General features: G+C 41.0%; 2 protein-coding genes across 2 annotated transcripts; both read left to right on the plus strand.

Annotated features, from left to right (window-relative positions):
* Positions 1-9,523: 9,523 nt before the first annotated feature.
* Positions 9,524-11,187, plus strand: LOC120018302 (RING-box protein 2-like). Its single transcript, XM_038961431.1, has 3 exons — positions 9,524-9,787; positions 10,278-10,325; positions 10,750-11,187. The coding sequence occupies exons 1-3, from the start codon at positions 9,613-9,615 to the stop codon at positions 10,866-10,868; spliced, it is 342 nt and encodes a 113-aa protein (XP_038817359.1). The 5' UTR covers positions 9,524-9,612; the 3' UTR covers positions 10,869-11,187.
* Positions 11,188-18,202: 7,015 nt separating this feature from the next.
* LOC120018298 (rhodopsin kinase grk7a-like) lies at positions 18,203-24,901 on the plus strand. The gene is made up of 4 exons (XM_038961426.1): positions 18,203-18,796; positions 20,720-21,157; positions 24,113-24,390; positions 24,565-24,901. The coding sequence occupies exons 1-4, from the start codon at positions 18,203-18,205 to the stop codon at positions 24,899-24,901; spliced, it is 1,647 nt and encodes a 548-aa protein (XP_038817354.1).
* Positions 24,902-27,078: the final 2,177 nt, after the last annotated feature.

The following is a 27,078-nucleotide window of genomic DNA, read 5'->3' on the forward strand; positions in this document are numbered from 1 at the left end:
CATCGAACACCTTTGGAACGAATTGGAACGCCGACTGTGAGCCATGCCTAATCGCCAAACATCAGTGACCGACCTCACTAATGCTCTTATGGCTGAATGGAAGCAAGTCCCCGCAGCAATGTTCCAACATCTAGTGGAAAGCCTCTCCAGAAGGGTGGAGGCTGTTATAGCATCAAAGGGGGGTCCAACTCCATGTTAATGCCCATGATTTAAGAATGAGATGTTCAATGAGCAGGTGTCCACATAGTTTTGGTCATGTAGAGTATGTATGAATGTTATCAGGGTTTCTCTCTCCATGGCCCCATCACAACAATCCTAACCGATTCCTCTAGCATTGGCGTAGTAGGACTGAGGTGGCTACAGCTGGCATGGACGGAAACACCCATTTGCTGTCCCTGAATGTGTGTAACTGTGATTTTAATGCAGGGCAGGCTGAGGATCTATCCTGGCCTCTCTGGTCACTACCAGCGCTATAAAGGTAGAGATGACCACAATCCACATCTGTTGTTATTTTATGCTATGAACTTGTTTTGAGTGTTATTTACTGGTAACTGACTGGTTACTAACTGGTTATTGGTTATAAAGACACAATCTGAATATTGCCATGGATGGACAGTGAAGGGACATTTTAAGACGGAGCTGTTGCTATGGTTACTCACTGTAAAAAAAGGCCATCCTGCTCCTCTCCTTTTTATTGTCGACAGTGACACAAATGTCTGAATGTTGTGCGTGCATCGAAATGTAAGTTGCAGGGGGGTTTATTGGGGATTTTATGAATTACTTCATGTTACTTTGATAAGTTTCAGCCATATGTCCTACTGTATGGCTGTTAGTATTCTTTAATGTTAGAGTTGGCAATGCTGCTTTGCGTATTGTTTATCTATGTAGTATTATTCCGTACTGCCACAAGTGTTATTATTGCATTGGTTGCACTACTTTTGCAGAAGGGGTTTAAATTGTTGTTGGTGGACATGGAATTTTTCATGTACACGCTACCACAGCGTTTTCCATAGTGTTAAGGTGTTTTATTGTGCTGCCATGGGCAAGCTTCTAGAGTAATCCCAGCTTGCTCATGCTCAGAGTAATTTATGACCATATGGCGCCAGTGCAGATCGTATACGGTCAAAGCCGGGCAGATTCTTACACAAGGCTGGAGAGAGAGGGTGCCATAAATCTTGACCCTTTGTCAATCCAAGTAATTTGTTTCTCTCTGTCTCTCCAAGAGGTGAATGTTTAAAAGCGAGTGACAGACAGAGGAGCAGCTAATGGATTTACTAACAGAGGAAGTTATTTAGGGTTTTTGGCAGGGTCGTGCTCTAAATTTGGCAGAAGCAATCCGGGCTGTGTAGGGTAGGGCTTGAATGTCACGGGCAATGGGTAGAGCTCGGTCTTAAAAGTCATGCCCGTGCAGCAGGGCTCTAACCCACACTGAGTGCCAAGCTCCTAGTTAAAGGGTGCTTGCTAAGTATATAAATAGTGCAATGATTAATATGGAGTGGTGGGTGTTTGACACAGACACAGCAAATCAAAGAGGAGCGGGGCAGGAAGAGCAAAGGCAAAGACCAAAGGTAGTGCTGAAGAATCCCCGCAGGACCCAGTTCCCCCTTGGCAACCCGACATAGGGCTGGGGAGATGGATCACAACAGGGTCAAAGATTTACTGAAAAACAGTCATGCCTACGTTCTGTTGTGATTACAGCTTCATATAGCATTACATGATGGAAAGGTTCAAAGGGTTTAAATGAATACACTTATAAAACACTTAAAAACTACACACCTGCACACACAAAAACACACACATTTACTTGCACACACAGTTGAGTGGAATTGGAAAAAACTTGATCTCTGTCAACCACTTCTAACGTCACTGAACCTGTTATCCACTGGCAAGTGCAGACGAGACACAGATACTCTTTCCCTCTACTCAAGACTGTCAGTGTGGTTCTCTCTTATCATTCATCAAATACCAAGCTATATTGTATGCAAAAAAGGGGGAAATTATATTATCTTATACTAATACAATTGCTCAGAGAAAAAGTAAGTAAAAAAAAATGTAACATCGAAAAAGATAGAGGTGCCAATCATTTTGACACCTAAGATTGTTATAAATTAAATCAAACAATTTGATCCGCTTCAACAAGCACACCTGATTCAACTTGTCAACTAATCATCAAGCCCTTGAAGAGTTAAATCAGGTGAGCTTGCCTGGGGCTAAACAAAAATGTGTGCTGTTGAGAGTACTCGAGGACTGGAGTAGGGAAACAAACAGTGCTTCAAGGAACTGTATTGTGGCCTTCTATGGCTTCCTGTTTTACTGGGGTATAAAAACCAGGTAACCTTTGTCATCACAAATTAAAAGAGAAAAATGGTTGCTGACATTCATCAATCAGACAATTGGTTAAAAAAAAAAAACAAGATCAAAATCCACAAAGAAATGGTTAATTGACCACAAAATCTAAATTTTGCAATGGCCATTTCAGTCTCCGGACTTGAAACACATTGAAGACTGGTGGTTTGAATTGAAGAGGGCAGTCCATACGCGCAGACCAACGGATATCAAGGATCTGGAAATATTCTGTATGGAGAAATGGTCTAAGATCCCTTCCAATGTGTTCTACAATCTCATAAAACATTATAGAAAAAGGCTAAGTACTGTTATCCTCGCAGGGGGAGGGTGTCACGCCCTGACCTTAGTATTCTATGTTTTCTGTATTATTTTGGTCAGGTCAGGGTGTGACGAGGGTGGATATGATTGTTTTGTATTGTCTAGGGTTTTTGTATGTCTAGGTATGTGTGTGAAGTCTAGGCATATGTAGGTCTATGGTGGCCTAGATTGGTTCCCAATCAGAGGCAGCTGTTTATCGTTGTCTCTGATTGGGGATCCTATTTAGGTTGCCATTTTCCAGTTCGCTTTGTGGGTTATTGTCTATGTGATGTTGCATGTCTGCACTCAGTGTTTATAGCGGTCACGTTCGTTTTGTATTAGTTTGTTCAGTATATTTCTTTATTAAAAGAAGTATGTATTATAATCATGCTGCGCCTTGGTCTCCTCTCTACGACGTTCGTGACAGAGGGTGCACCACATATTGAAAACACGGATTCCAATCATTTTGACCCCTATCGTTTTCTCCGCGCAATTCTATTAGAATATAATAACATTTTCCCCAAAAAATGCACATTCAATATAGCTTGGTATTTGTATTATTTATTTTATACTGTCTTTTTTGCTCATCTTTATCAAGGGTGCCAATAATTTTGGAGGTGTCTGTATTTCACCAACCCCTCCTTAACCCATCTTCGCTAAGCATGTAGACGTAGGGCTGGGAGGCCAGATGAGCCAGATGTCATCTGTGTGAAAGGTGAGAGAGAGGGGAAGCTTCCTCTCTCTGCAGTGGGGCCAGGTTGAGACCAAAGGTCCTCTTCCTATCTTAGGAACACAGAGGTGAGGTGAGATACAGTACAGGCAAGGCTTAAAGAGATTGAACAGGATCTTAAGCACTTACAAATTCGTAACATATTGTGCGAATTGGAATTTGTAACATAAAATATATATTTTTTTGCAGGATGTAACATATGGATGACGTTGTGCACAATTTTCAGGGATGCATTTTAGCTTGTGAGCGCTACTTTCTAAACTACTGGTTGAAATGATACAAAACCTTTATAAAACCTTTATATTAGGGAGAGAGGCATCGTCTGTCACCCAATGAACAGTAATCTGTCTCAACAGGTTGCAGGTGTTTCTTTCTCTCGAGGTCTCTCTTGTTGTACTCATGTAATATTTTCTTCAGTAGAGTTTGAAGCCACTGCATCCTGTTCCGTGCCCCTCTGGAAAGCAGCGGGATCATCTTTCATTCCTACAGAATCCTGTCCAAACAAAGCGACCCAGGGCTTTAAACTGTTCCTTTTTTTATTTTTTTATTTTTTTAAATCACGCAGAGGTCTCATCCCAGACCCTCCCACTGTTACTGGGAAGCATTTCTAACCCATGGTGGACCGTCGTCTGCTTTCATTATGATCTATGAAGATCCTGATTTTAATATCCTGATTTACAGCTCAAACAATTCATGTTAAATAAGGTTGAACAGAGCGATTACAGCGTGTTTCTGTTCAATTCTGTCAGAGGTACCAAGATTGAACACTTGTTTAGACAGATGCTTCGGGGCGTTAGCCCCTCATTCAATTAGGGATTCAACGTCTTTATTTGACCATCAATCAGGATGATGAAGTGGTTTAACACCTGCGATGTTGACAACCTAGTTTGTTCTCATGGCAACATGACCTTGGTTTTATTATTTCGGTATTAAATCATTTAATGAAGGCTAATGTTTTGAGTCACTGTCTAAAGGCAGAGGAAGAAAGCAAAGAAGAGGGGGAGGCCTACAGAAGTTGGTCTTTGACTTGAGAAGCTCCACTTAGTCTGGACCAGAAAGTACCAAGGGACTACTGAACTTTATGCAGGTTATCTGCCGGTGAGTGTATGAAATATCATCACTTTTCCAGGACATGACACAGACGCACATGTAACTCCCAAGCATGGCTTATTATTTGTGGTGTGTCATGAGGATCAGAGGGGCATACATTTCTGTCAGAGATAGTCTGAGAGCCATAACTCTTTTTATGGTCTTCCAGAGGGAGAAATCCAGAGGAACAAAACAACAGCATCATTCAGGGACTGAAGACCTTAACTCATCTGCATCTCCATACCAGGTGCACTCCTCTGTGCTCCAAAAACACTTAAACCAATTTACCTCCACTATAGTGTTCTTACAGGAAATGTCTGATGCAATTAATCTGGTCAGTTTTTGTTACTATCCAGCTAGACGTTTTCCTTCCAATGGCAGGAGGTTAAGACTTGCCTAGTTAAATAAAGGTTAAATAAAAAATAAATAGTGTTCTCAGGGCACTCGTAGCATGCTCTGCAAATTACCCTATTCCCAGAGCCAATGTGTTATTTATTATGGCCCCAACTTCAGCACATGGATAGGAGCTGCACACTTACATCCAGAGGCTTCTGCTGCAGGCACGTGCACAGATAGGGCGATACCTGTGCAGAGCACATGCCCCTTTACCCTTCCAGTCTCCAAAGAGCCCTTTTTGGTGGTGGTATAATTTCACCAATTAGTATTTTTTATAAATTCACTAAATTCTCATCTATGCTTCAGAACCACAAAGTTGAGTGTCTTGATTGTTGACCAATGCCCAGTCATTTGCATTGGGTGCACATATCCAGATTAGTGGCCAGAAAGAACTTATTTACCTGCCAAAAAACAGAGTAGTTCTACGTTTATCATCCATATAAAATACAGTTTAGCAATCTACTACTCTCTCATTTTGACAGAATAATAGGCTACCTGGCAATTTGACAGAACATGCTTTCCATCTGATCCTGCAACCTCCACTACAAGTATGCCATATGATTGTGTTTGCTCTGAACTCCAGAGAAGTTACATGATAGGCCTACACTGAGTATACAAAACATTAAGAACACCTGCTCTTTTCATGATATAGACTGACCAGGTGAAACCTATGATCCCTTATTGATGTCACTTGTTAAATCCCCTTCAATCAGTGTAGATGAAGGGGAGGAGACAGGTTAAAGAAGGATTTTTAAGCCTTGAAAAAATTGAGACATGGATTGTGTATGTGTGCCATTCAGAGGGTGAAATAGGCAAGAAAAACATTTAAGTGCCTTTGAATGGGGTATGGTAGGAGTTGCCAGACGCACCGGTTTGTGTCAAGAACTGCAATGCTGCTGGGTTTTTCCACGCTCAACAGTTTCCCGTGTGTATCAAGAATGGTCCACCACCCAAAGGACATCAAGCCAATTTAACACAACTGTGGGAAGCATTGGAGTCAGCATGGGTCAACATGGGGGGGTGCAACTCAATATTAGGAATGTGTTTCTAATGTTTGGTATACTCCGTATCTCCCCAGTTAATATCTCCCCAGTTAATATTGTCTGCTAACATGAATGACTTTCAGCTCCCAATGCAGGTGTAAAACAAAGTTTATATATTGGGTTTTTATGGCAGTAATGGCAAGCTACATTTGCTCAGCAATTGTGCGTGCATGTTTGCGTGTGCGCGCATGTGCGTGCACTGGGGTCGCAAGTTTTGTACAACTCCTTTTTTAGGGTTCCAGGTCAAAATGTTTGAAACCCACTGGGATACATGACAGTGGCAACAAATGGAGTTGGGTTGGATATAGTCATGGTAGGCAACAGTATTTCATACAATTATCTATTTTCACTGTAAATGTGTTGGTCATTGTTAATAAGTGCAGCATTTATTCCAGTTCAAAATAGTTTTGCAGATGTTGCTGCTTTCCTCTCTTCTTATAATAATTGCTCAAAGAGTCTGTGACCGCTAGTTGCAGAACAATTTTTTGGGGGGGGTGCCCTTTTTTTTGTTTGCGCATAAGGTCTGTGCATGGCCTTGTTCTACTGTGACATGTGTATTGTGTTGCTGGTATTTAAATTGTTCTGTATGCGTGATTTAAATCTTGCTGAGGAAATTGATATTGTACACATGTTAAATGTTTAGATTCTGGGCTGGTTTACCCTACCCAGATTAAGGCCATTTCTGGGACTAAAAAGCCATTTTAATGCATGAAGATTCTCCAAGGAGAATGATTTTAGTCCGCAGTAGGCTTAGTCGTGGTCTGGGAAATGGCACTATAGCTGACAGTAATTCAGATATGCCCTATAAAAACATAATGGTCTGATGCTATTCTTCTTTGCAGTGGTGGAAAAAGTACTCAATTGTCATACTTGAGAAAAAGTAGAGATATCTTAATAGAAAGTGACTTAAGTGAAAGTCACCCAGTAAAATACTACTTGAGTAGAAGTCTAAAAGTATCTGGTTTCAAATGTCCTTAAGTACAGTGGTGGAAAAGTCCTCAGTTGTTATACTTGAGTAAAAGTACAACGTAAAAGTAAAGCTATACATAAAATTCCTTATATTAAGCATACCAGATGGCATGATTTTCTTGTATTTTTTATTTACGGACAGCCATGGGCACACTCCAACACTCAGACATCATTTACAAACGCAGTATGTGTTTAATGATTCTGCCAGATAAGAGGCAGTAGGGATGACAAGCCGTTATATTTATAGGTGTGTGAATTGGACCATATTGCTGTCCTGTCTGAGCATTCTAAATGTAACGAGTACTTTTGGGTGTCAGGGAAAATGTGTGCGAGCAAAAGTACATATTTTCATTGGGAAGGTATTGGAATAAAAGTTGTAAAACATATACATTGTATAGTACAGATACCCCAAAAACAACTTAAGTATTACCTCAAAGTATTTTAATTTGGACCTAATACTTGGACCTAATTGGACTTTACTGAGAATGACATTGGAGATATTGGAGGGAACTGCTTCTAAATGCTCTTAAAGAAGGTAAGGCTACAGCTGGCTGGCTGATGAGCTGACGAATCACCTGGCAAGATGGAGTGGACTGGCTTTTGTACTCCAGCAACAATATTATAAATACTGTGAGCATGCGTTGGGTGGAGACTCTTCAGAGCCTTTAGATAGGTTTCTCCAGTTAGCCAGCCTGATTTCTCATAGTGTGTTGTATTTTGTAATACACCCTGGCTTTCACGAGCTAAACTGCATCCTTTAAAAGTCAGCCACCCCTCGAATAAGCACCAACATATTTGCTACCATTTCAAAGATTTCACATAAGAGGGAGAGAGAACACGACTGAGATCAAAACAGAGCTGAGTGTATGAATAATACCAAGCGTGTGCAAAGCTGTCATCAAGGCAAAGTGTGGCTACTTTGAAGAATCTCAAATATATTTTGATTTGTTTAACACTTTTTTAGTTACTACATGATTCCATGTGTTTCCATAGTTTTGATGTCTTCACTATTATTCTACAATGTAGAACAGTAAAATAAAGAAAAACCCTTGAATGAGTAGGCGTGTCCAAACTTTTGACTGCTACTGTATTGAGACGAGGGGTTAATACTGATCTAATCAAGATGTTTTATTTTTTACAAATGTTACAATTATTCCACTTTGCCATTGAGTTATTTGTGTAGATCATTGACAAAATGACATTTAAATCGATTTTAATCCCACTTTGTAAAAAAACAACATATGAAAAAAGGCAAGGGGTGTGAATACTTTCTGAATGCACTGTATTGTTTAGATATGGTTACATCTACATAGTGGCAAATGTTTGGAAAGGCCTTTGCAACAATCAGCCTTACAGAAAATACAATACCGAATAGCACAGACAAATGACTTATATCATGTCTCCTCATCATATCAGATGTGTCTTGCACTCTATTGTTTCTTCCCATCCACAAAATTGACATCCAGAGAAACATGAACACTCCTTTAATATGTTTGTCTATATAGTATTTGACTCAGTTTCCCACCCAATTTGCCCACATGCTCAGAAAATGCTACAGGGGTGAACCCCATGTTCATCAAACAGTTTATTTATATTACCCTCTCACTAGTAGGATTTGAGTACACAAACACCATGTTTTAACTAAATGTTACACATTTACTTTTTTTATAGTTCTTTATTTATTCTAGGCTAAAAGCAAATGAATGAGTTAAACTCTGTGGGAAGAAGTCCATCGAGGGGTCTCAAGGGACCGAGGCAACAGGATACTTTAAAAGCACAGTGCAGAGCATTACAGAGTCATGTGGTACTTTGCGATTGAGTAGAAGACTTGGAGGAAAATGGGGTGTAATTGCCTCAAAAGTATACAACCCTGTGAACTCAAGACCTGACTCAGCTGTACATCAACATTCCTAGTCATGCTATGTTTTGGAAAATAATAAATTGGCTTATGGCACGTATGTGCATCAGGCTGGAGGTTTTTTTGATGAGATTGAAGTTTTGATTGCCTTCTATTGACGTTTTTTCCTTCATTAGGACCCTGCATAGATAAACTAGGTTATTGGAAATACTTTTCCAGTTGCTCTACAGTGACTTTGAAAGCCAGCATTTCCTGATTTAAATAGCATGTTTTGGTTATTTCATACATATATAATTTCACATAACAGGGAGAGAGAACACCACTGAGATCAAAACAGAGCTGAGTGTATGAATAATTTGAGAACTGTGGTTAGATTTAATTGAATTGTCTCAATGTTGTCCAAACATCTGTATTGGATTTTGAGAAAGTCTGGTATAGATACAGTATTCTCTGTTAAATAAGAAAATATATATTACTTAAAAGTTTAGTGCCATTATTAGTTTAACCATAGGCATTTCAAGTGTTTGTTTTTTACTCAATTCATTGAAAAAGTACAACTGAGCAACAGTAGCCATACAGTATATAAAAAACAACATACACACAGCAAAATAACCAGAACAGAAGGGTGCACAATACACAATAAGAGCATCTGTTACCTTTTCTTAGCTTCTTGAGACCTACAGTGAAGTATTTTACCTTCATTCGCAGTAGCCTACCTTTTAATCTTTGGCTCCGCCATGTGTTAGTTTGTTAGTACTGCAGATGTGTTTTAGCGCATGAGCGCCTCTTGGTTTGTTTGTTCTGCTGGGCTGGTTTGTTTGCTCCACGGACTAGCTAGACTGCTTATTTCGTCCATTTTGTTTTACCTTTAGCTAGATTATTCTATGGCAAAGATGGAAGACGGTGAAGAGCCGGGTTTAATTCACTCTCACAGCTCTACTTCGGGGTCAAAATCGAGCAGTGACAAGATGTTTTCCCTCAAGAAATGGAATGCTGTGGCAATGTGGAGCTGGGATGTGGAGTGCGATACATGCGCCATCTGTAGGGTCCAAGTTATGGGTACGTTTGTTTGAATCAGTGATTTAGCTAGCTAGCCAGCTACAGTAACTAGTTATAGTAGTACCACCCATAGGCAACTCTTGGTGTGCATGAAGCTAGCTAACAACAACAAGATAAATACAGTAGCTTAGTGGTCAGACAGTCACCTAACTAAGCTGATTAAGAGATGACCATCATCATGTCATGAGCAGACTGACCGATAATGGATCCTAATTGGATAGCTTAGCTTGCTAGATCATATCTAGCTACAAAACAGACAACTAACGTTAGCTAGCTAATATAGCTAACGTTAGAATTCTGAAAACATGACTCAAGGCATTGCAAGGAATCAAGCTAGTTACAGTAACCAACTAACCTCGCATGGGAGGACAGAATCGCTAGCCAGCTGTGTCAGTCCATATGTCACCATGCAGGAATGGTCAACGACAGCTGTGCACCAGTATAGCTAGTTGGTTAATACGTTTCCTTGATATATACCTTCTCTCCGCAGACGCATGCTTGCGGTGTCAGGCTGAAAATAAACAAGAGGACTGTGTCGGTAAGCTACTTTTAAACGTCTTAGCCAAACATTTATATAGCCCCAAGACACCAGACAGTTCAATCTGGTGTTATCAGACCAGCGGTAGGTATGGGTCTGCTCCAGTGTTGGGGTAACCTGGATACACATTTTATAGATCCAGAACCGGGCCACAACTCCTACTGGTCTCACACCAGGAGATGTGCATGTGACAGATATACCTGGGTTTCTGGTCTAGTATATGGGGTTACAATTTGATAAAGCCAGGGTATCTTAACCTTGGTAAAGCATAGTTTGTACTGTGTATGCATTAGGATACAAATATTGATTGTGTGTGTACCAATATGCTTTACCATCTATTCTGCTCTTCTGCTGACATGCTGAATTTGAAAATACCATGTAGCACACAATTTCATAGTGTGTTTCTGTCTCCCCTCTTTCACAGTGGTATGGGGAGAGTGCAACCACTCTTTCCACAATTGCTGCATGTCTCTCTGGGTGAAGCAGAACAATCGCTGTCCACTGTGCCAGCAGGACTGGGTCGTACAGAGAATCGGCAAATGAAGTCCCTCTAACTTCCCCATCCTTCCACTGCAAGTTTGGACATTAGACCGGACTGAGAAACTGCGACCTTCTATGTACATGTGTGTGCATGCCGCTGTCATTCCTTCGATGTTAAGATATAGAATGAATGGCCAATATCCAGATGAAGACGTCCTTGCCCCACTGTTTGATGGAAACACTGGCAGGTGCAGGGCAATGCTGAAGAACTCTGAGGATAGGTGCTGCGCTTAGTGTCTTTGTTAACTTTTTTTTGTGTCGTCCAAGATGTTTTTGCGAGAGAAAAAAGTTAGTTATTAAAATAAATCTACACTTAGCTTTGTTATTTCTTCCTTTTAGCATTTTAATGTGATGGTTTATGGTTATGGTTGCATCCCCTCAGACCATGAGGTGTCTGCCTTTCTTGCTACCCGTAAGAGCCCATTTAATATGTCACCTACTAATCAAGATAATGTTTACAGAATACTACTGCCTCTGCATTATGTGTAGGCTATTGGGGTTTGGATCCATGATGCTGCAGGGACTGTGTTTAGTCCCGGGCAGAGGCAACCAGTAGGAGAGGAGCACTCCGTGTCAGTCAACCAATCAGAGAACTTCCCATATTGCATAATTGTGGCATTGTAATTGCATAATACATGCCAATCAGACACGTTACACTTGTCTATAAGAATAGTCACATTCAACTGATGAAATAATGAGTTAAACTTGAAATATTATATTCTGCTTAACATGCATTTCATGTGAAATACATGAATGGTTTGGCAAATGTTTTGATGGATATTTGTGTGGCTATAGCCAAAGTTTGGAAGCCTTTTCCTTCCTGATCTTTTCTATGGTTACAAGCAGCCTTGTATAGGAATGTAACACCCTGTAGCTTCTATGTGGGAAACAAGGAAAATTAGACCTATAGCAATGGCCACTGTACAAACACACCTTTTCCTATGACTGAACATGCCATGTTCTGCTTTTTCAGCAACTTAATGTAACAGCTCAGATAAACTATTGAATAATTAACTTTGTGTATACATGCCAACTCATTTAAAATCAGCACAACTACAGGAGCTGTTTTGGATGCAAGGAGTTGTGCAAGAATATATGACACGACCTGAGTTGTGTAATTGCTGAGATGATGTATATACAGTGCAAAAACAGGAAGAAAAATCTTTTGTGTATCACTCTGATACTGTACAGACAATACCTGTCAAAAGTTTGGACACCTACTCATTCCAGGGTTTCTCTTTATGTTGACTATTTTCTACATTGTAGAATAATAGTAAAGACATCAGACTATGAAATAACACATATGGAGTCATGTACTAACCAAAACAATTTAAAACAAATCAAAATATATTTATATTTGAGATTCTTCAAAGAAGCCACCATTTGCCTTGACAGCTCTGCACACTCTTGGCAATCTCTCAACCAGCCTCATGAGATAGTCACCTGGAATGCATTTCAATTAACAGGTGTGCCTTGTTAATTTGTGGAATTTATTTTCTTCTTAATGCATGTGAGCCAATCAGTTGTGTTGTGACATGGTAGGGGTGATAGCCCTATTTGGTAAAAGACCAAGTCCATATTATGGCAAGAACAGCTCAAATAAGCAAAGAAAAACAACAGTCCATCATTACTTTAAGACATGAAGGAAGGTCAGTCAATCCGGAAAATTTCAAGAACTTTGAAAGTTTCAAGTGCAGTCGCAAAAACCACCATCTCATAAAGACCGCCACAGGAAAGGAAGAGCCAGAGTTACCTCTGCTGCAGAGGATAAGTTCATTAGAGTTACCATCAGAAATTAAACCCCAAATAAATTCTTCACAGAGTTAAACAGACACATCTCAACATCAACTGTTCAGAGGAGACCGCGTGAATCAGGCCTTCATGGTGGAATTGCTGCAAAGAAACCATTATTAAAAGGACATAAATAATAAGAAGAGACTTGCTTGGGCCATGAAACACAAGCAATGAACATTAGACCATGTGGAAATCTGTTCTTTTGGAGTCCAAATTTGAGATTTCTGGTTCCAACCGCCGTGTTTGTGAGACGCAGAGTAGGTGAACGGATGATCTCCGCATGTGTGGTTCCCACCGTGAAGCATGGAGTAGGAGGTGCTTTGCTGGTGACAATGTCAGTGATTTATTTAGAATTCAAGGCACACTTGACCAGCATGGCTACCACAGCATTCTGCAGTGATATGCCATCCCATCTGGTTTGCACTTTTGTTTTTTTATTTAACCTTTATTTAACTAGGCAAGTCAGTTCAAAACAAATTCTTATTTACAATGACGGCCTACGAACGGTGGGTTAACTGCCTTGTTCAGGGGCAGAACGACAGATTTTTACCTTGTCAGCTCGGGGATTCAATCTAGCAACCTTTCGAATACTGTCCCAACGCTCTAACCACTAGGCTACATGCCACCCCACTTAGTGGGACTATCATTTGTTTTTCAACAGGACAATGACCAAACACACTTACAGGCTGTGTAAGGGCTATTTGAGGAAGAAGGAGAGTGATGAAGTGCTGCATCAGATGACCTGGCCTCCATAATCACCCGACCTCAACCCAATTGAGATGGTTTGGGATGAGTTGGACCGCAGAGTGAAGGAAAATCAGCCAAAAAGTGCTCAGCAAATGTGGGAACTCCTTCAAAACTGTTGGAAAAGCATTCCTGGTGAAGCTGGTTGAGAGAATAGCAAGAGTGCAAAGCTGTCATCAAGGCAAAGTGTGGCTACTTTGAAGAATCTAAAATATAACAAATATTTTGATTTGTTTAACACTTTTTTGGTTGCTACATGATTCCATATATGTTATTTCATAGTTTTGATGTCTTCACTATTATTCTACAATGTATAAAATAGTACAAATAAACAAAAACCCTTGAATGAGTAGGTGTGTCCAAACTTTTGACTGGTACTGTATATACACAGTTTACAGTGTGTGTATATATATATATATATATATATATATATATATATATATATATATATATATATATATATATACACACACTGCTCAAAAAAATAAAGGGAACACTTAAACAACACAATGTAACTCCAAGTCAATCACACTTCTGTGAAATCAAACTGTCCACTTAGGAAGCAACACTGATTGACAATAAATGTCACATGCTGTTGTGCAAATGGAATAGACAAAAGGTGGAAATTATAGGCAATTAGCAAGACACCCCCAATAAAGGAGTGGTTCTGCAGGTGGTGACAACAGACCACTTCTCAGTTCCTATGCTTCCTGGCTGATGTTTTGGTCACTTTTGAATGCTGGCGGTGCTTTCACTCTAGTGGTAGCATGAGACGGAGTCTACAACCCACACAAGTGGCTCAGGTAGTGCAGCTCATCCAGGATGGCACATCAATGCGAGCTGTGGCAAGAAGGTTTGCTGTGTCTGTCAGCGTAGTGTCCAGAGCATGGAGGCGCTACCAGGAGACAGGCCAGTACATCAGGAGACGTGGAGGAGGCCGTAGGAGGGCAACAACCCAGCAGCAGGACCGCTACCTCCGCCTTTGTGCAAGGAGGAGCACTGCCAGAGCCCTGCAAAATGACCTCCAGCAGGCCACAAATGTGCATGTGTCAGCATATGGTCTCACAAGGGGTCTGAGGATCTCATCTCGGTACCTAATGGCAGTCAGGCTACCTCTGGCGAGCACATGGAGGGCTGTGCGGCCCCACAAAGAAATGCCACCCCACACCATGACTGACCCACCGCCAAACCGGTCATGCTGGAGGGTGTTGCAGGCAGTTCTCCAACGTTCTCCACGGCGTCTCCAGACTCTGTCACGTCTGTCACATGTGCTCAGTGTGAACCTGCTTTCATCTGTGAAGAGCACAGGGAGCCAGTGCCGAATTTGCCAATCTTGGTGTTCTCTGGCAAATGTCAAACGTCCTGCACGGTGTTGGGCTGTAAGCACAACCCCCACCTGTGGACGTCGGGCCCTCATACCACCCTCACAGAGTCTTTTTCTGACGGTTTGAGCAGACACATGCACATTTGTGGCCTGCTGGAGGTAATTTTGCAGGGCTCTGGCAGTGCTCCTCCTTGCACAAAGGCGGAGGTAGCGGTCCTGCTGCTGGGTTGTTGCCCTTCTACGGCCTCCTCCACGTCTCCTGATGTACTGGCCTGTCTCCTGGTAGCGCCTCCATGCTCTGGACACTACGCTGACAGACACAGCAAACCTTCTTGCCACAGCTCGCATTGATGTGCCATCCTGGATGAGCTGCACTACCTGAGCCACTTGTGTGGGTTGTAGACTCCGTCTCATGCTACCACTAGAGTGAAAGCACCACCAGCATTCAAAAGTGACCAAAACATCAGCCAGGAAGCATAGGAACTGAGAAGTGGTCTGTTGTCACCACCTGCAGAACCACTCCTTTATTGGGGGTGTCTTGCTAATTGCCTATAATTTCCACCTTTTGTCTATTCCATTTGCACAACAGCATGTGTCATTTGATCATTTATTGTCAATCAGTGCTGCTTCCTAAGTGGACAGTTTGATTTCACAGAAGTGTGATTGACTTGGAGTTACATTGTGTTGTTTAAGTGTTCCCTTTATTTTTTTGAGCAGTGTATATATATAGTCATAATCCTGCCTGTCTTCTGCTCTTCAGCCAAAGCACACCCCTTTTGGCACAACAGCTTTAAATAGACCCAGCTTTCATCAAACTTGGCTACTCCTCATGGTTTTAAGCTACTACACTTGGCATTGATCTTGCCTATAGGGCTGTCTATGGGCTTAGCAGAATGGCAGTGATCTCCAAATGCAGCTCTCTGTTCCTTTTTTTACCTTTGCCCCCAATCCCAGGTCAGGACTAGCTCAGCGTAACAGTCTTTGTGGAAGTCATCCATGACTTCTGCCTGACTCCTGACCTGTGGCTAACCTTTACTAAACCTCTCAGAAAGTACTTGAATAATCTATACTTCACCACCATCATCACTAAATAACAGAAGCAGTATAGCCTAAGCACGAGCAATCTGCAGTTCAAAAAACAACAAAGTAAAACCCCTGCCACTGTTTCTGTAAACAGCTGAGGCATGGGGCTGTAGAAATGTAACCACTTAAAATCATAGCAAAGCTATGAATACAAGGACTGACCATCATTGAGATACAATGTTTGTTTACAATTACATTGTTTACAAACAATTGAGTTAAACAAGCTTATATGGGTTCTCATGGAGTGTGACAGTTGAACTAAGCTCATGATGCATTTATAAGTTATATTCTTCAATACTCAATGGGTACATACAGTATCATTAATTAGAAAGTCAATCACAGATTGCATACAGTAATGTTGTATACTGTACGTTAAAATGGTAATAAGGCCATACAATAAACTGGGCACGCCAATGCTAATATGTGTACCGGAAGCCAACGGATATAACGATTCATGATGTGGTTGTAATGCATTGTAAGACTTATCATAAGTACAGTATGTGTATGACCCCCTTAAAATGTATTAGTATCATTTTTTTTATACGCTGAAAATGTGCTACCTAGAGAGAGACATCGTTTATTATAAACCCTGTTATTAGACATAAATGATCATACATGGCTATAACAAGTCATAATGTAAAAATGTTACCAAAACGAGTATTTTTCTAACTGCCTTTTCCTGGTAAGACAATGAATATCTATGCCAATACCCCAGAGGTTAGTGGTACACAGAGGCACCGATTAAGTGGTGTGCCATAATGGTTGAGTGAGCTCATCCTTGAGTTTCAGTAAGAGCACTTCCATCAGAACAGCTCAGAGTAAATTTATTAAGCTTGAGTGACAGGTTGTATAACCTGAAGGTGAGATAGTGCCCAGTTGAGTGGCTAGCAGCCACAGGGTGCTGGAGAGGATCTTGCAATTATGTTTAGGCTACACCTAACAATGGATTACTACACACCGTAGCCTACACCAGAGAAATAGTGGGTCTCAGACACATTTGATCCTAGACCCTGGCCTGATCCAGGCTATGTATTCACCTTGATTACATCAGAGATTGTGATCTAGTGTAAAACTTGATTAATCCAAACTTGTTATCCTATGATTACATGATTTTTGGCATATTGTGATAAATAAAGAATAGGCAGAATATCAATATAATAAAAATGATTTTATATTAGAAGTCTATTAAAAGTAGTGCATACGGCCCAGTACATCACTGGGGCCAAGCTTTCTGCCATCCAGAACCTATATACCAGTCAGAGGAAGGCCCTAAAAGTTGTCCAAGACTCCAGCCACCCTAGTCATAGATTGTTCTCTGCTACCGCACGGAAAGCAGTACCAGAGCGCCAAGTCTTGGTCCAAAAGGCTTCTTAACAGCTTCTAACCCCAGCTTCTACCCGCCACCCCATTTTTTACACTGCTGCTACTCTGTGTTTATTGTCTATGCATAGTCACTTTAACTCTACCTACATGTACATATGACCTCAATTACCTCAACTAACTGTGCCCCCGCACATTGACTTTGTACCGGTACCCTCTGTATATAGCCTCGCTGTTGTTATTTACTGCTGCTCTATTTGTTCATTTAAAAATTTTAAAAATTACTTAACCAACAATGCAGTTTTAAGAAAAATAAGTCTTAAGGGTTTGTAAGTAAGCATTTCACTGTAAAGTCTACACCTGTTGTATTCAGCACATGTGACAAATAACATTTGATTTGATTTGATTAGTGGAGTAAATTAATGTGTTCTCTTCTCATAACGGAATAGAAATAGCCTACAGCTGAAGTGGTTATTCTAGAGAGATCTTTCACTACTTCTTGAGGGAATTGAATTCACAGTAGTGTTGCCCTATGTCTATGTCATTAAATCCATTACTCTCCTAAACCAGACATTGTCTTCTGAAATTGAATAGTCTTTTATCACCTCAATGTGTAGCCAAATGGATTTTAACTCTTAGTTTACATCTTTCTATCCATAATATTATGACACCCAGGTCAGCACCTCACTACAGTTACGCTGGCATTGTCCCCATCTAAGTTAGTATCCCGCTAAATATAGACCGACCAAAGCTTCTTAAGTTAGAAACCACATAAGTTCCTTTCCGTGAGCAGCGTCCATGAATGAGCACACAGACACTTACTTAAGAGAAAATCCCTCATGTGCTTTTTAATTCTAGATGAGGCATTACGTGATTGAGTCAGAGAATGTCTTCTGGCGTGACGCAGGTGTCGGAGGTGCTCAGTCACACCAGGGACCTGGAGAGAATTGGAAACACTACAGGGAAGCACACACAGGGAAAGAACACAGTCTTAGCATAATCTTACAGCGGCCTTAGCTCCCTGCTCAGCCACACTGTGTAGTAGGGACAACCCATCGCAGCAGCCGCCAACATGTGTGACATGGGGGGATTGGATAATCTGGTGGCAAACACGGCCTACCTTAAAGGGGGTGACGAAAAAGAGATGAGGAAGAGGCGGCGTAGCCTGTCCCTTCCCCAGCCAGAACAGTGCGTGTCCATCCGCGCCGCGGTTGGGAAAGAATTTGAGATGCTCTGCGAGAGGCAGCCCATTGGGAAGAAGTTCTTCCGGCAGTTCCTCCTGGAGTCCAACCCGCAGTACGTGGCGGCCGCAGAGTTCCTGGACGAGTTAATCGACTGGGATCTGGCAGAAGGCGCTGGCAAAGATAAGGCGAGGATGAACATCATCAACAAGTTCTGCAAGGCTGACTCCAAGAACTTCCTGTCCTACCTGACGGGAGAGGTAGCGGACAAGTGCAAGGCGGTGTCGGACAAGGACTTTGAAGATGTGATGATGGGCAAGGTGAAAGATGCCACGCGGGAGTACCTGAAGGAAAAGCCCTTCACAGAGTACCAGACCAACCCTAACTTTGACAAGTTCCTGCAGTGGAAAGAGTACGAGAAACAGAAAATCACTGATAAGTATTTCTATGAGTTCAGGACCCTGGGAAAGGGAGGCTTTGGAGAGGTAAGTCCACAAAAAGTATACAGTGCAGCTGCCTAACTGACAACGGTAGTGAAATATTACAGTTCTAAAATGTAAACTTAAAAACGGTTTTAGCACTTTTCTAAGGGTATGCAACAGTTACAGTGAGAATGGGGATGGTACAAATACAAATGATAAGGGATGATAAAGAAGTCACTAAAAGGGATAATTGTTTGTACCTCATCTAACTACATACTGCCCGGCTAACACATTTGGTTCCTTGAAAGTTATGGGAATGTTACGTTTTTGGTTTCCAATTGGTTCTGGAAACGAAGACATATGTTTCCTGACCGGTAAAACGTAATGTTTTTTTTTTAAGTTCTGAGAACGAAAAAAAAAAAAATCACCTGTTCTGGGAACATACATTTTTAGGTTGCAGGAAGGTTCTGAGAACAATTTACTATGGTTCCCTGAAAGTTTTCCCGGGAGGTTTTATTAACATGTTTCTATAAGACTTTTAATAACACTGCAAGTTTATTTTGAGTGTCCAAGCACAGATAGGACACATGGAAATTCCTTTGCTCAGGCATTAATCATGCAAACACGTTTCTTTTTTATTGTGACACGGCGTCAGTGATATTATATTGTTCTTCTGTTCTCTATCCATGGAATTCTTCCACAACTCATACAAAGCTGTTAATTTTAGTCTATTCAAACAGACCCCATTTCAAAGGAAACAAGTACTCATTAAGTGGGCGCGGGAAACCTGTAGGAAACGTTATGCTGTAATACTGAACAGAAAAAAAAATATTCTTAACATTCTCTGAACTATGAGAAAATTCCCAATGTCAACCCAGTTGGAGAATCTTCCTAGAACGTTACCAACATTTTAATTAAATGTAACCGTGTTTTAACTTTTAGGAAATGTTCTGTTAAATTAATGAAATTAATCAAGAAAAGTTCTTTAAAAAAATCTAAAATAACAGCTTTAAACTATATAACTGATCAATGCACCAACATACCAGTTCATTTAATGCTTAAAAACAACAAAATGGATGAGTAAGATATTTGGCTACAGAAGTGCCATTTCTTACCGATCTCTACTGCTTCTGTCCAAAAACAAACCCAGTGAAATGACGTCAACATAGCTGTAACGGTTCTCCTCTTCATCCGAAGAGGAGGAGCATGGATTGAACCAAGACGCAGCGTTGTAGTTCGACATGATATTTATTAGACACGACAAAACAACGAAGACAAAAAACGAACTACACTTGAATTAACTAACAAAATAACAAAACGAATGTAGACAAACCTGGACGTAAGAACTTACATGAAACACGAAGAACTCACGAACAGGAAAATGACTACACAAAATGACGAACGAACGAAACAGACCCGTATGGTGCAACATAGACACAGACACAGGAGACAACCACCCACAACAAACAGTGTGAAAACACCTACCTTAATATGACTCTCAATCAGAGGAAATGAAAAACACCTGCCTCTAATTGAGAGCCATATTAGGTACCCATAAACCAACATAGAAACAGAAAACATAGACTGCCCACCCAAACTCACGTCCTGACCAACTAACACATACAAAAACTAACAGAAAACAGGTCAGGAACGTGACAATAGCTAACGAACTAGCGACGTCGGTCGCGGCGTGCATGATCAGAATGGCACATCGACGAACCACCAAAAACACACCCCATTTCTGTAAAAAAATTGTGCCCAAAGTTGACCATTAAATGTGCTGAGAATGTTCCAAAACTAAGCAACTATCCTGCACCATTCCCAGAAAGTTGTGTAAATTTGTATGCAAAATAACCATAGGACAACCACGCTCTCACCAAGCTCTAAGAAACATGTGATTCTCAGAACGTTTTGTGCTAGCTGGGTGATCTTAACATACATTTATCAAACATATTTGTTTTAGTCCCTCTCTATCTCTCTGCATAGGTGTGTGCCGTGCAGGTAAAGAACTCAGGGCAGATGTACGCCTGCAAAAAGCTGTGCAAGAAGCGTCTGAAGCAGAAGAATGGTGAGGGCATGGCACTGCTGGAGAAGCAGATCCTGGAGAAGGTTAACAGCCTGTTCCTGGTCAACCTGTCCTATGCCTACGACTCCAAGACCCACCTGTGCCTCGTCATGACCCTGATGAATGGCGGCGACCTCAGGTACCATATCTATAACATTGGTGAAAAAGGCCTTGAAATAGGCCGCATCAATTACTACATTGCACAGGTCACCACAGGTATCCTCCACCTACACGCCATGGATATAGCGTACCGAGACATGAAGCCAGAGAACGTGCTACTGGACAGCTTCGGCCAGTGTCGACTCTCGGATCTGGGGTTGGCCGTGGAGCTGCCTGGCGAAAAGACCATCAATCAAAAGGTAAGGGCTCTGATAGGCTAAGATGAACTCCATCCTTGTTTTGGGGCGGCAGGTAGCCTAGTGGTTAGAGCGTTGGGCCAGTAACCAAAAGGTTGCTGGACCGAATCCCCCGAGCTGACAAGGTAAAAATCTGTTGTTCTGCCCCTGAATAAGGCAGTTAACCCACTTCCCCGGTCGGCCATCATTGTAAATAAGAATTTGTTCTTAACTGACTTGCCAAGTTAAATAAATAAAAAATATGTTTAATGACTATGTTAACAATGATTGAGTTGTTTTTAGAGTTAGGGTGAGATGACATGCTATTTCATGTGAGATTACATAGGGATATATCTATGGATAGGGATCTATCCATAATACCAGGGTTTTACGTCATTACCATCCCACTGGGCACAAACTGGTTGAATCAACGTTGTTTCAACATAATTTGTCAACGCATTGTGATGTGGAATCTACGTGGAAAAAGTCACTGTTGTTTTGAGGGTGAAATTGCATCATGGTAACCAAATATCAACATAGACAAACCATGTATAAAATAGGTTGAGTTTGTACCTTTAAAACAACGTCAGATCTTCAAAGTTATATCCATTATCAGACTAAAACAATAGGCTGGGTCACACCTCCTACAGGAGAATTGATCTATCTACAGTTACCCTTTGGTCTCCCATCCAGGGTTTTAACTAAGCCTAGCTATGACATTTGTCACGGACTATTACCAACATGCTATCTTGAATGCTTGTTGAGAGATCTCCACTTAAAACCTAGATAGATTCACTGTTGCTATTGAAGTCATTCCAAAGGGTATAGATTTAACAGACAAATGAAATGTGACCATACTTTATCACTCATATGTTATCATGAATTATGCTATTTAGGCCTGTATAGCATTTGCAAAGTCATCAACGGCTATTGTTACAATTCAACCCAGAATTCAACTAAAAATAGATCAAACAATAGGCCTAAGGTTTCAGGCTCTGGTTGATTTCAAATGTTATGATATTTAGTGATACACAACCAAATATCAACATTTGAAAGAGATGTTTCTTCTGCTTGGATAGTTCCATCTATGCCACTGACTTAGTCTGGCTGTAAATCCAGTTTGTCTACAAATTAATCATTGACATTGACATCATTGATTCGCAAACAAAAATCTATTCAAGAATAGGACTAAATCACATCAAACTATTTCAAGTTTGATTTGATTTAGTATTCTTCTTCAACTTAGACGTTTGGTTGAGATGAAGACGTGAATCCAACAATAAATGATTCATTTGTAAACGAACAGCAATTAAATTCAGTGGCACAGATGAAACTATCCAATAAGAAGATACATCTCTGAAATACAACAAACAGCCTGACAAGTTAACAAATTATATGTTGAATTCACGTCTCCAACTCAACCAAAAATAAAAGTTAAAGAATGGGATTAAGCCAGTGGCTCAGATGGAACTATCTCCTTTAAATGTTGATATTTGGTTGCACTGTCAACCAAACACTAATCAATATTACTTTTGTAATACACTAAATAGCCTAAAGTTAAGGCTTTCTTACAAGTTAATGTAACATTCAACCTTAAGATGAATAACACATCCATGGCCACATTTTGAGGTTACTGTAAAGATAGTATACTATTACTTCTTATGTAATCATATAAAGCGTGCATGTTTAATATAGCATGCATAGGGCCTTGCAGGTCTGTGGAGATCTTCACAATTGCTGTAATAATCTGTGAAGAATCTCAAACGGAATTGATCACTTGCACCATGTAATTGTAATGTTATCTCCACTGCAATCCAGGTCATTTGGTTCTGCTATTAGATTAAGCGCAGTGATAACACATTAATCTGAACTAATTATCTAACATTGTATTCCCATTTGAACTTTGCTGTGCTTTTAAGTGGTTGAAAGCGCAGTGACATTTGGATGACAACTATACCAAAATGTTTTTCCATTGGATTTTGGTTGTGCTTTTAGGTGGTTGAAATAAAGCATAGTGATAACACATTGGAAATTCAACTAATGTTTGCCTGTCTTTTTGAGTTGGTGAATATAGGTTGTAGTCTCACGTCTCAACCAAATATAACTAAATTATCCACATTGAAATGACGTGGTGTGCCCAGTGGGATGTGACCTGTTCCACGTTAGTTACATCCATGACATTGACCTCTCTGTCACTGTCTATGACTCAGGCTCCCTATTGATCCATAGAAGGGACACGTCTATCCTCACTCATATACAGTCGACTCCTGATTAATGCAATGACCTACAAATATCTGAGGAGCCAATAAAAAGGTTTGCCTATATTTGAATTGGAACTGGTCCGTAAACTACAACACACTTCACTCTCATTAACCTTCAGTCACTCACTCACTGTTGAGTGACACATTGGGGCCTAAAACAGGCTTGTCCCATTGGGGATTGGCCTTGGTCAAAGGGCTCAGTGCGTTAGCCCCCAGCCCACTAATCTTAGCATTACTCAGAGGTGGCTGGGATCTGTCTGCGAGGAGAGGCTCAGTCCCAGTAGGTATCCACTCAGTGGAGAGTGGTGCAGCCCAGGGGGGGCTCAGGTCAGGACATGGCCTCAATAGAGGGCCTACTGGAGGCTAGTGCAGGGGAAACCTGGTGCAAGCATGTGGTGCTGATGTAACAAAAGAACGTTGGTAGAATTCAGGAATATAAGGTCCCTGATAAAAGGCATGAGGAGCATAAGGGTAGATTGGCCTATGAAAGGGTAGAATTAATTAATAAATCAATCAAAAGTTGTGCTATGCCACAACCAATTTGCCACTTATTAGCGTAACTAAGTGAAGCATTGTGCTCTAGTCCAAAGTTGATTTAACACTGAACATTTATTTGCTATGATATGGAACCCTAGAACTAGGCCTAACCCCTCACTTCTCTTTCTCTGTTTCCTTCTCTGTCATCAAACCTCTGTCCTCTCCTCCTCCCTCTCCTCAGGCTGGCACAAGTGGCTACATGGCCCCAGAGATCCTGAAGAAAGAGCCTTATCGGATGTCAGTGGACTGGTGGGCACTGGGCTGCAGTATCTACGAGATGGTGTCAGCTCGCCTGCCCTTCAAGGACTATAAGGAGAAGGTACAGAAGGAGGAGGTGGCAAGGCGCACCCTCGAGGATGAATGCAAGTACGAGCACAAGAACTTTGACGAGGGCACCAAAACCATCATCGACCTCTTCCTCAAGAAGAAAATTGACGAGCGTCTGGGATGCAGGACCAAGTAAGAGCTGACCGCAGTTTCAGCCCAGAGATATTCCCGACTACATGGCCGGACCAGGAACAACTCTAGGGCCCTCTAGAGGTTTTCCTGGTCAGTTCTAGGTATCATATAAGGTGGTTTTTTGGGGGGGGGGGGTATATTTCTCTGACTTCAGTGTGTTCCTCTGTTATCCAGGAACGAGGACCCAAGGAAGCATGAGTGGTTCAAGGGCATTAACTTCCCTCGACTGGAGGCGGGGCTGATCGACCCACCCTGGGTTCCCAAGCCCAATGTGGTCTACGCCAAAGACACGGGGGACATCAAAGATTTCTCCGAGATTAAGGGTGTCGTGTTTGACGACAAAGATGACAAATTCTTTAAGGAGTTCAACACGGGGGCGGTGCCCATTGCATGGCAACTGGAAATGATTGACAGCGGACTTTTTGACGAGCTGAACGACCCCAACAGGAAAGAGTCGGCCGCTGGATTGGACGACGAGGAGAAGAAATCAAAATCCTGCACGCTTTTATAAAAGCTCCTCTATACTATACTTAGCTTTGAAAATTACAAAAGTTCTATCTCATTAAGAACATTGTAACGATAATCATAGCCACAAAAAAGATGTGAAGTGGTAGTAAAATCCAGTGCCAGGTCAAGACACATATTTCCACCACTTCACACATTTTTTTGTGGATATGATTCTTCCTGTTCTATTACATTGTAATGATCATGATAAACCACAGCACTTACGATGATATCAGGAATCGATAAGGTGATTTTGTCTATATCAATGGGCAGGGTCAGTGTCTGTGGTAGAATCAACAGGAAAAAGCTAGACTAGAGGCACTGGCAGAGTTGCTGTAGCAGGCTTCTACCACAAGGTGTCCCCAGATATCTAGATATGTGGATATTCACAAGTCTTCTCAATATTGACCTGCGTGAAACGTCTTGCCTTTTTTAAGAATGCATATGGTAAGATCACCTGTGCATTTGAGTGAGATGTGGTTTTATTGGATTGCAAAGCTTTAACTCTTAAAGCCTTAGAGAGCATGAACTCTCACTCCTTCACAACTATATCCCAATGACCAACAAACTCCCAAATCACATTTTAACAAATGTATAATATACCTACAAAATGGATCTCACTGTGTTCAGTCTTATAAGCTATTTGTAATAGTGATATGTAGGGTTCTTTCAAGTGCACAATAACAATGTATATGCTAACTTATTTTCACCCATTAGTTACATTTAAAGGCCCAATGCAGCTGTGTTTATATCAATATCAAATCATTTCTGGGTAACAATGATGTACCTTACTGTAATAGTATTCCATTAAAATGAACAAAAATAGCTTTTTAGCAAATAACTATTTCTCAAGCAAGAATGTTGCTAGGACTGTCTGGGAGTGGTCTGAGTGGGGAGGGGAAAACTGAAAACTAGCTGTTATTGGCAGAGAGGTTTGGAACTCTCTTTGTAATTGGTCTATTCATTAATTTATCGCCTGGTGATGTCACCAGGCAAGCCAAAAGTCCCGTCCATGCAAACCTGCTGATTAGATCCTGTGTAGATTGTATTTTCAACAAGCAACTATCAGAAAATAACACTGATCAAACTGTGTTAGTTTCATCAGCTGTTGCACAATATGATACAAAACACAGGAAAAACATAATTTTGACTGCACTGGGTCTTTAAGAATGTGTGCGCACCATAATGCACCTTACTAATTAAGCATGTTTATTTAATTAAGAGACTGAGACGATCATAGAGGATTTTGGTGTCTCTATGGACATTATAGTCTTTGTATGAGTTGAATGGATCTCAGAAGAATGTTAAATCAAAAGCTGGTCCTCGTTTGTGCTTGTGTCTTTGTTACATTGAGCTTCTTGTAGTGACATTTGATTTGCAATTCTTACAGTGTAAATCTCTCTTTCTTTTTTTGAAAGGATTGGGGATTCTTGTGGTATGTGTATGCTGAATGGAAAGGTGATATGTGCAATAGGAAATTGTTGAAAATCATAGAAATAATGAATGCTTTTTATATATTTATCTTTGTGAATGTTCTTTTTATATCCCTGTATAATCTGTGTATTATCTGTTTAAATTTAACCTCAAGTACCCCTTTCTCTGCCTGAATGTCTCCAACTTGATTTGAGAGCCATTATGCTTAATGTCACAGTCTTTTGCCCTAGCGAATTTATCTCCAACCGCCTCAATACTCACAATACAGATATAATCTAACCCTGCTAATTGCATCTATCTTCCCCCATTCAACACTCATATCAGATGTCAACCCGTTTATGTTTTCATAACATATTACTGCCAGGGCTCCATTTTTAATCCGATAAATATCCTTTACTAACGGATGGAAACCCAGACTCTGGCGTGTAAGTCTTACAGTTCGGCGAAAAAACAGACACATTTGTGAACAGGTTTTGAATGTGTGGGACATAAACATGTGCGGTGCTAAATCCTGAGAGAGGCGACCTAACAGGACTGAGATGTTCTGTTGGTGTGTGTCTTCCTGGGAATTAGAAGGGGTTTAGATAGAAACCCAAGACACAGCCGGAGCCTCATCACACTTAATGGCAGACGAGGGAGTCATCTGTGGATGACGTGTTGACAACAGCAACCCGTCGTCAGGTCTCGTGGAGACATGTTTTTACCAGGCGCCTATGACCTTCAACAAATGTTTAGTCCCTGGGCCTTTTG

Source organism: Salvelinus namaycush, chromosome 23 (genome assembly GCF_016432855.1).
Source record: "Salvelinus namaycush isolate Seneca chromosome 23, SaNama_1.0, whole genome shotgun sequence".
Lineage (NCBI taxonomy): Eukaryota > Metazoa > Chordata > Actinopteri > Salmoniformes > Salmonidae > Salvelinus > Salvelinus namaycush.

Excerpts from the sequence above, each read along its gene's own strand:
- LOC120018302 (XM_038961431.1), top strand. The coding sequence starts at position 9,613 with ATGGCAAAGATGGAAGACGGTGAAGAGCCGGGTTTAATTCACTCTCAC. Across the intron at positions 9,788-10,277 it reads CTGTAGGGTCCAAGTTATGG|ACGCATGCTTGCGGTGTCAG; the intron begins GTACGTTTGTTT and ends TTCTCTCCGCAG. Across the intron at positions 10,326-10,749 it reads TAAACAAGAGGACTGTGTCG|TGGTATGGGGAGAGTGCAAC; the intron begins GTAAGCTACTTT and ends CCTCTTTCACAG.
- LOC120018298 (XM_038961426.1), top strand. The coding sequence starts at position 18,203 with ATGTGTGACATGGGGGGATTGGATAATCTGGTGGCAAACACGGCCTAC. Across the intron at positions 18,797-20,719 it reads GAAAGGGAGGCTTTGGAGAG|GTGTGTGCCGTGCAGGTAAA; the intron begins GTAAGTCCACAA and ends CTCTCTGCATAG. Across the intron at positions 24,391-24,564 it reads CGTCTGGGATGCAGGACCAA|GAACGAGGACCCAAGGAAGC; the intron begins GTAAGAGCTGAC and ends TCTGTTATCCAG.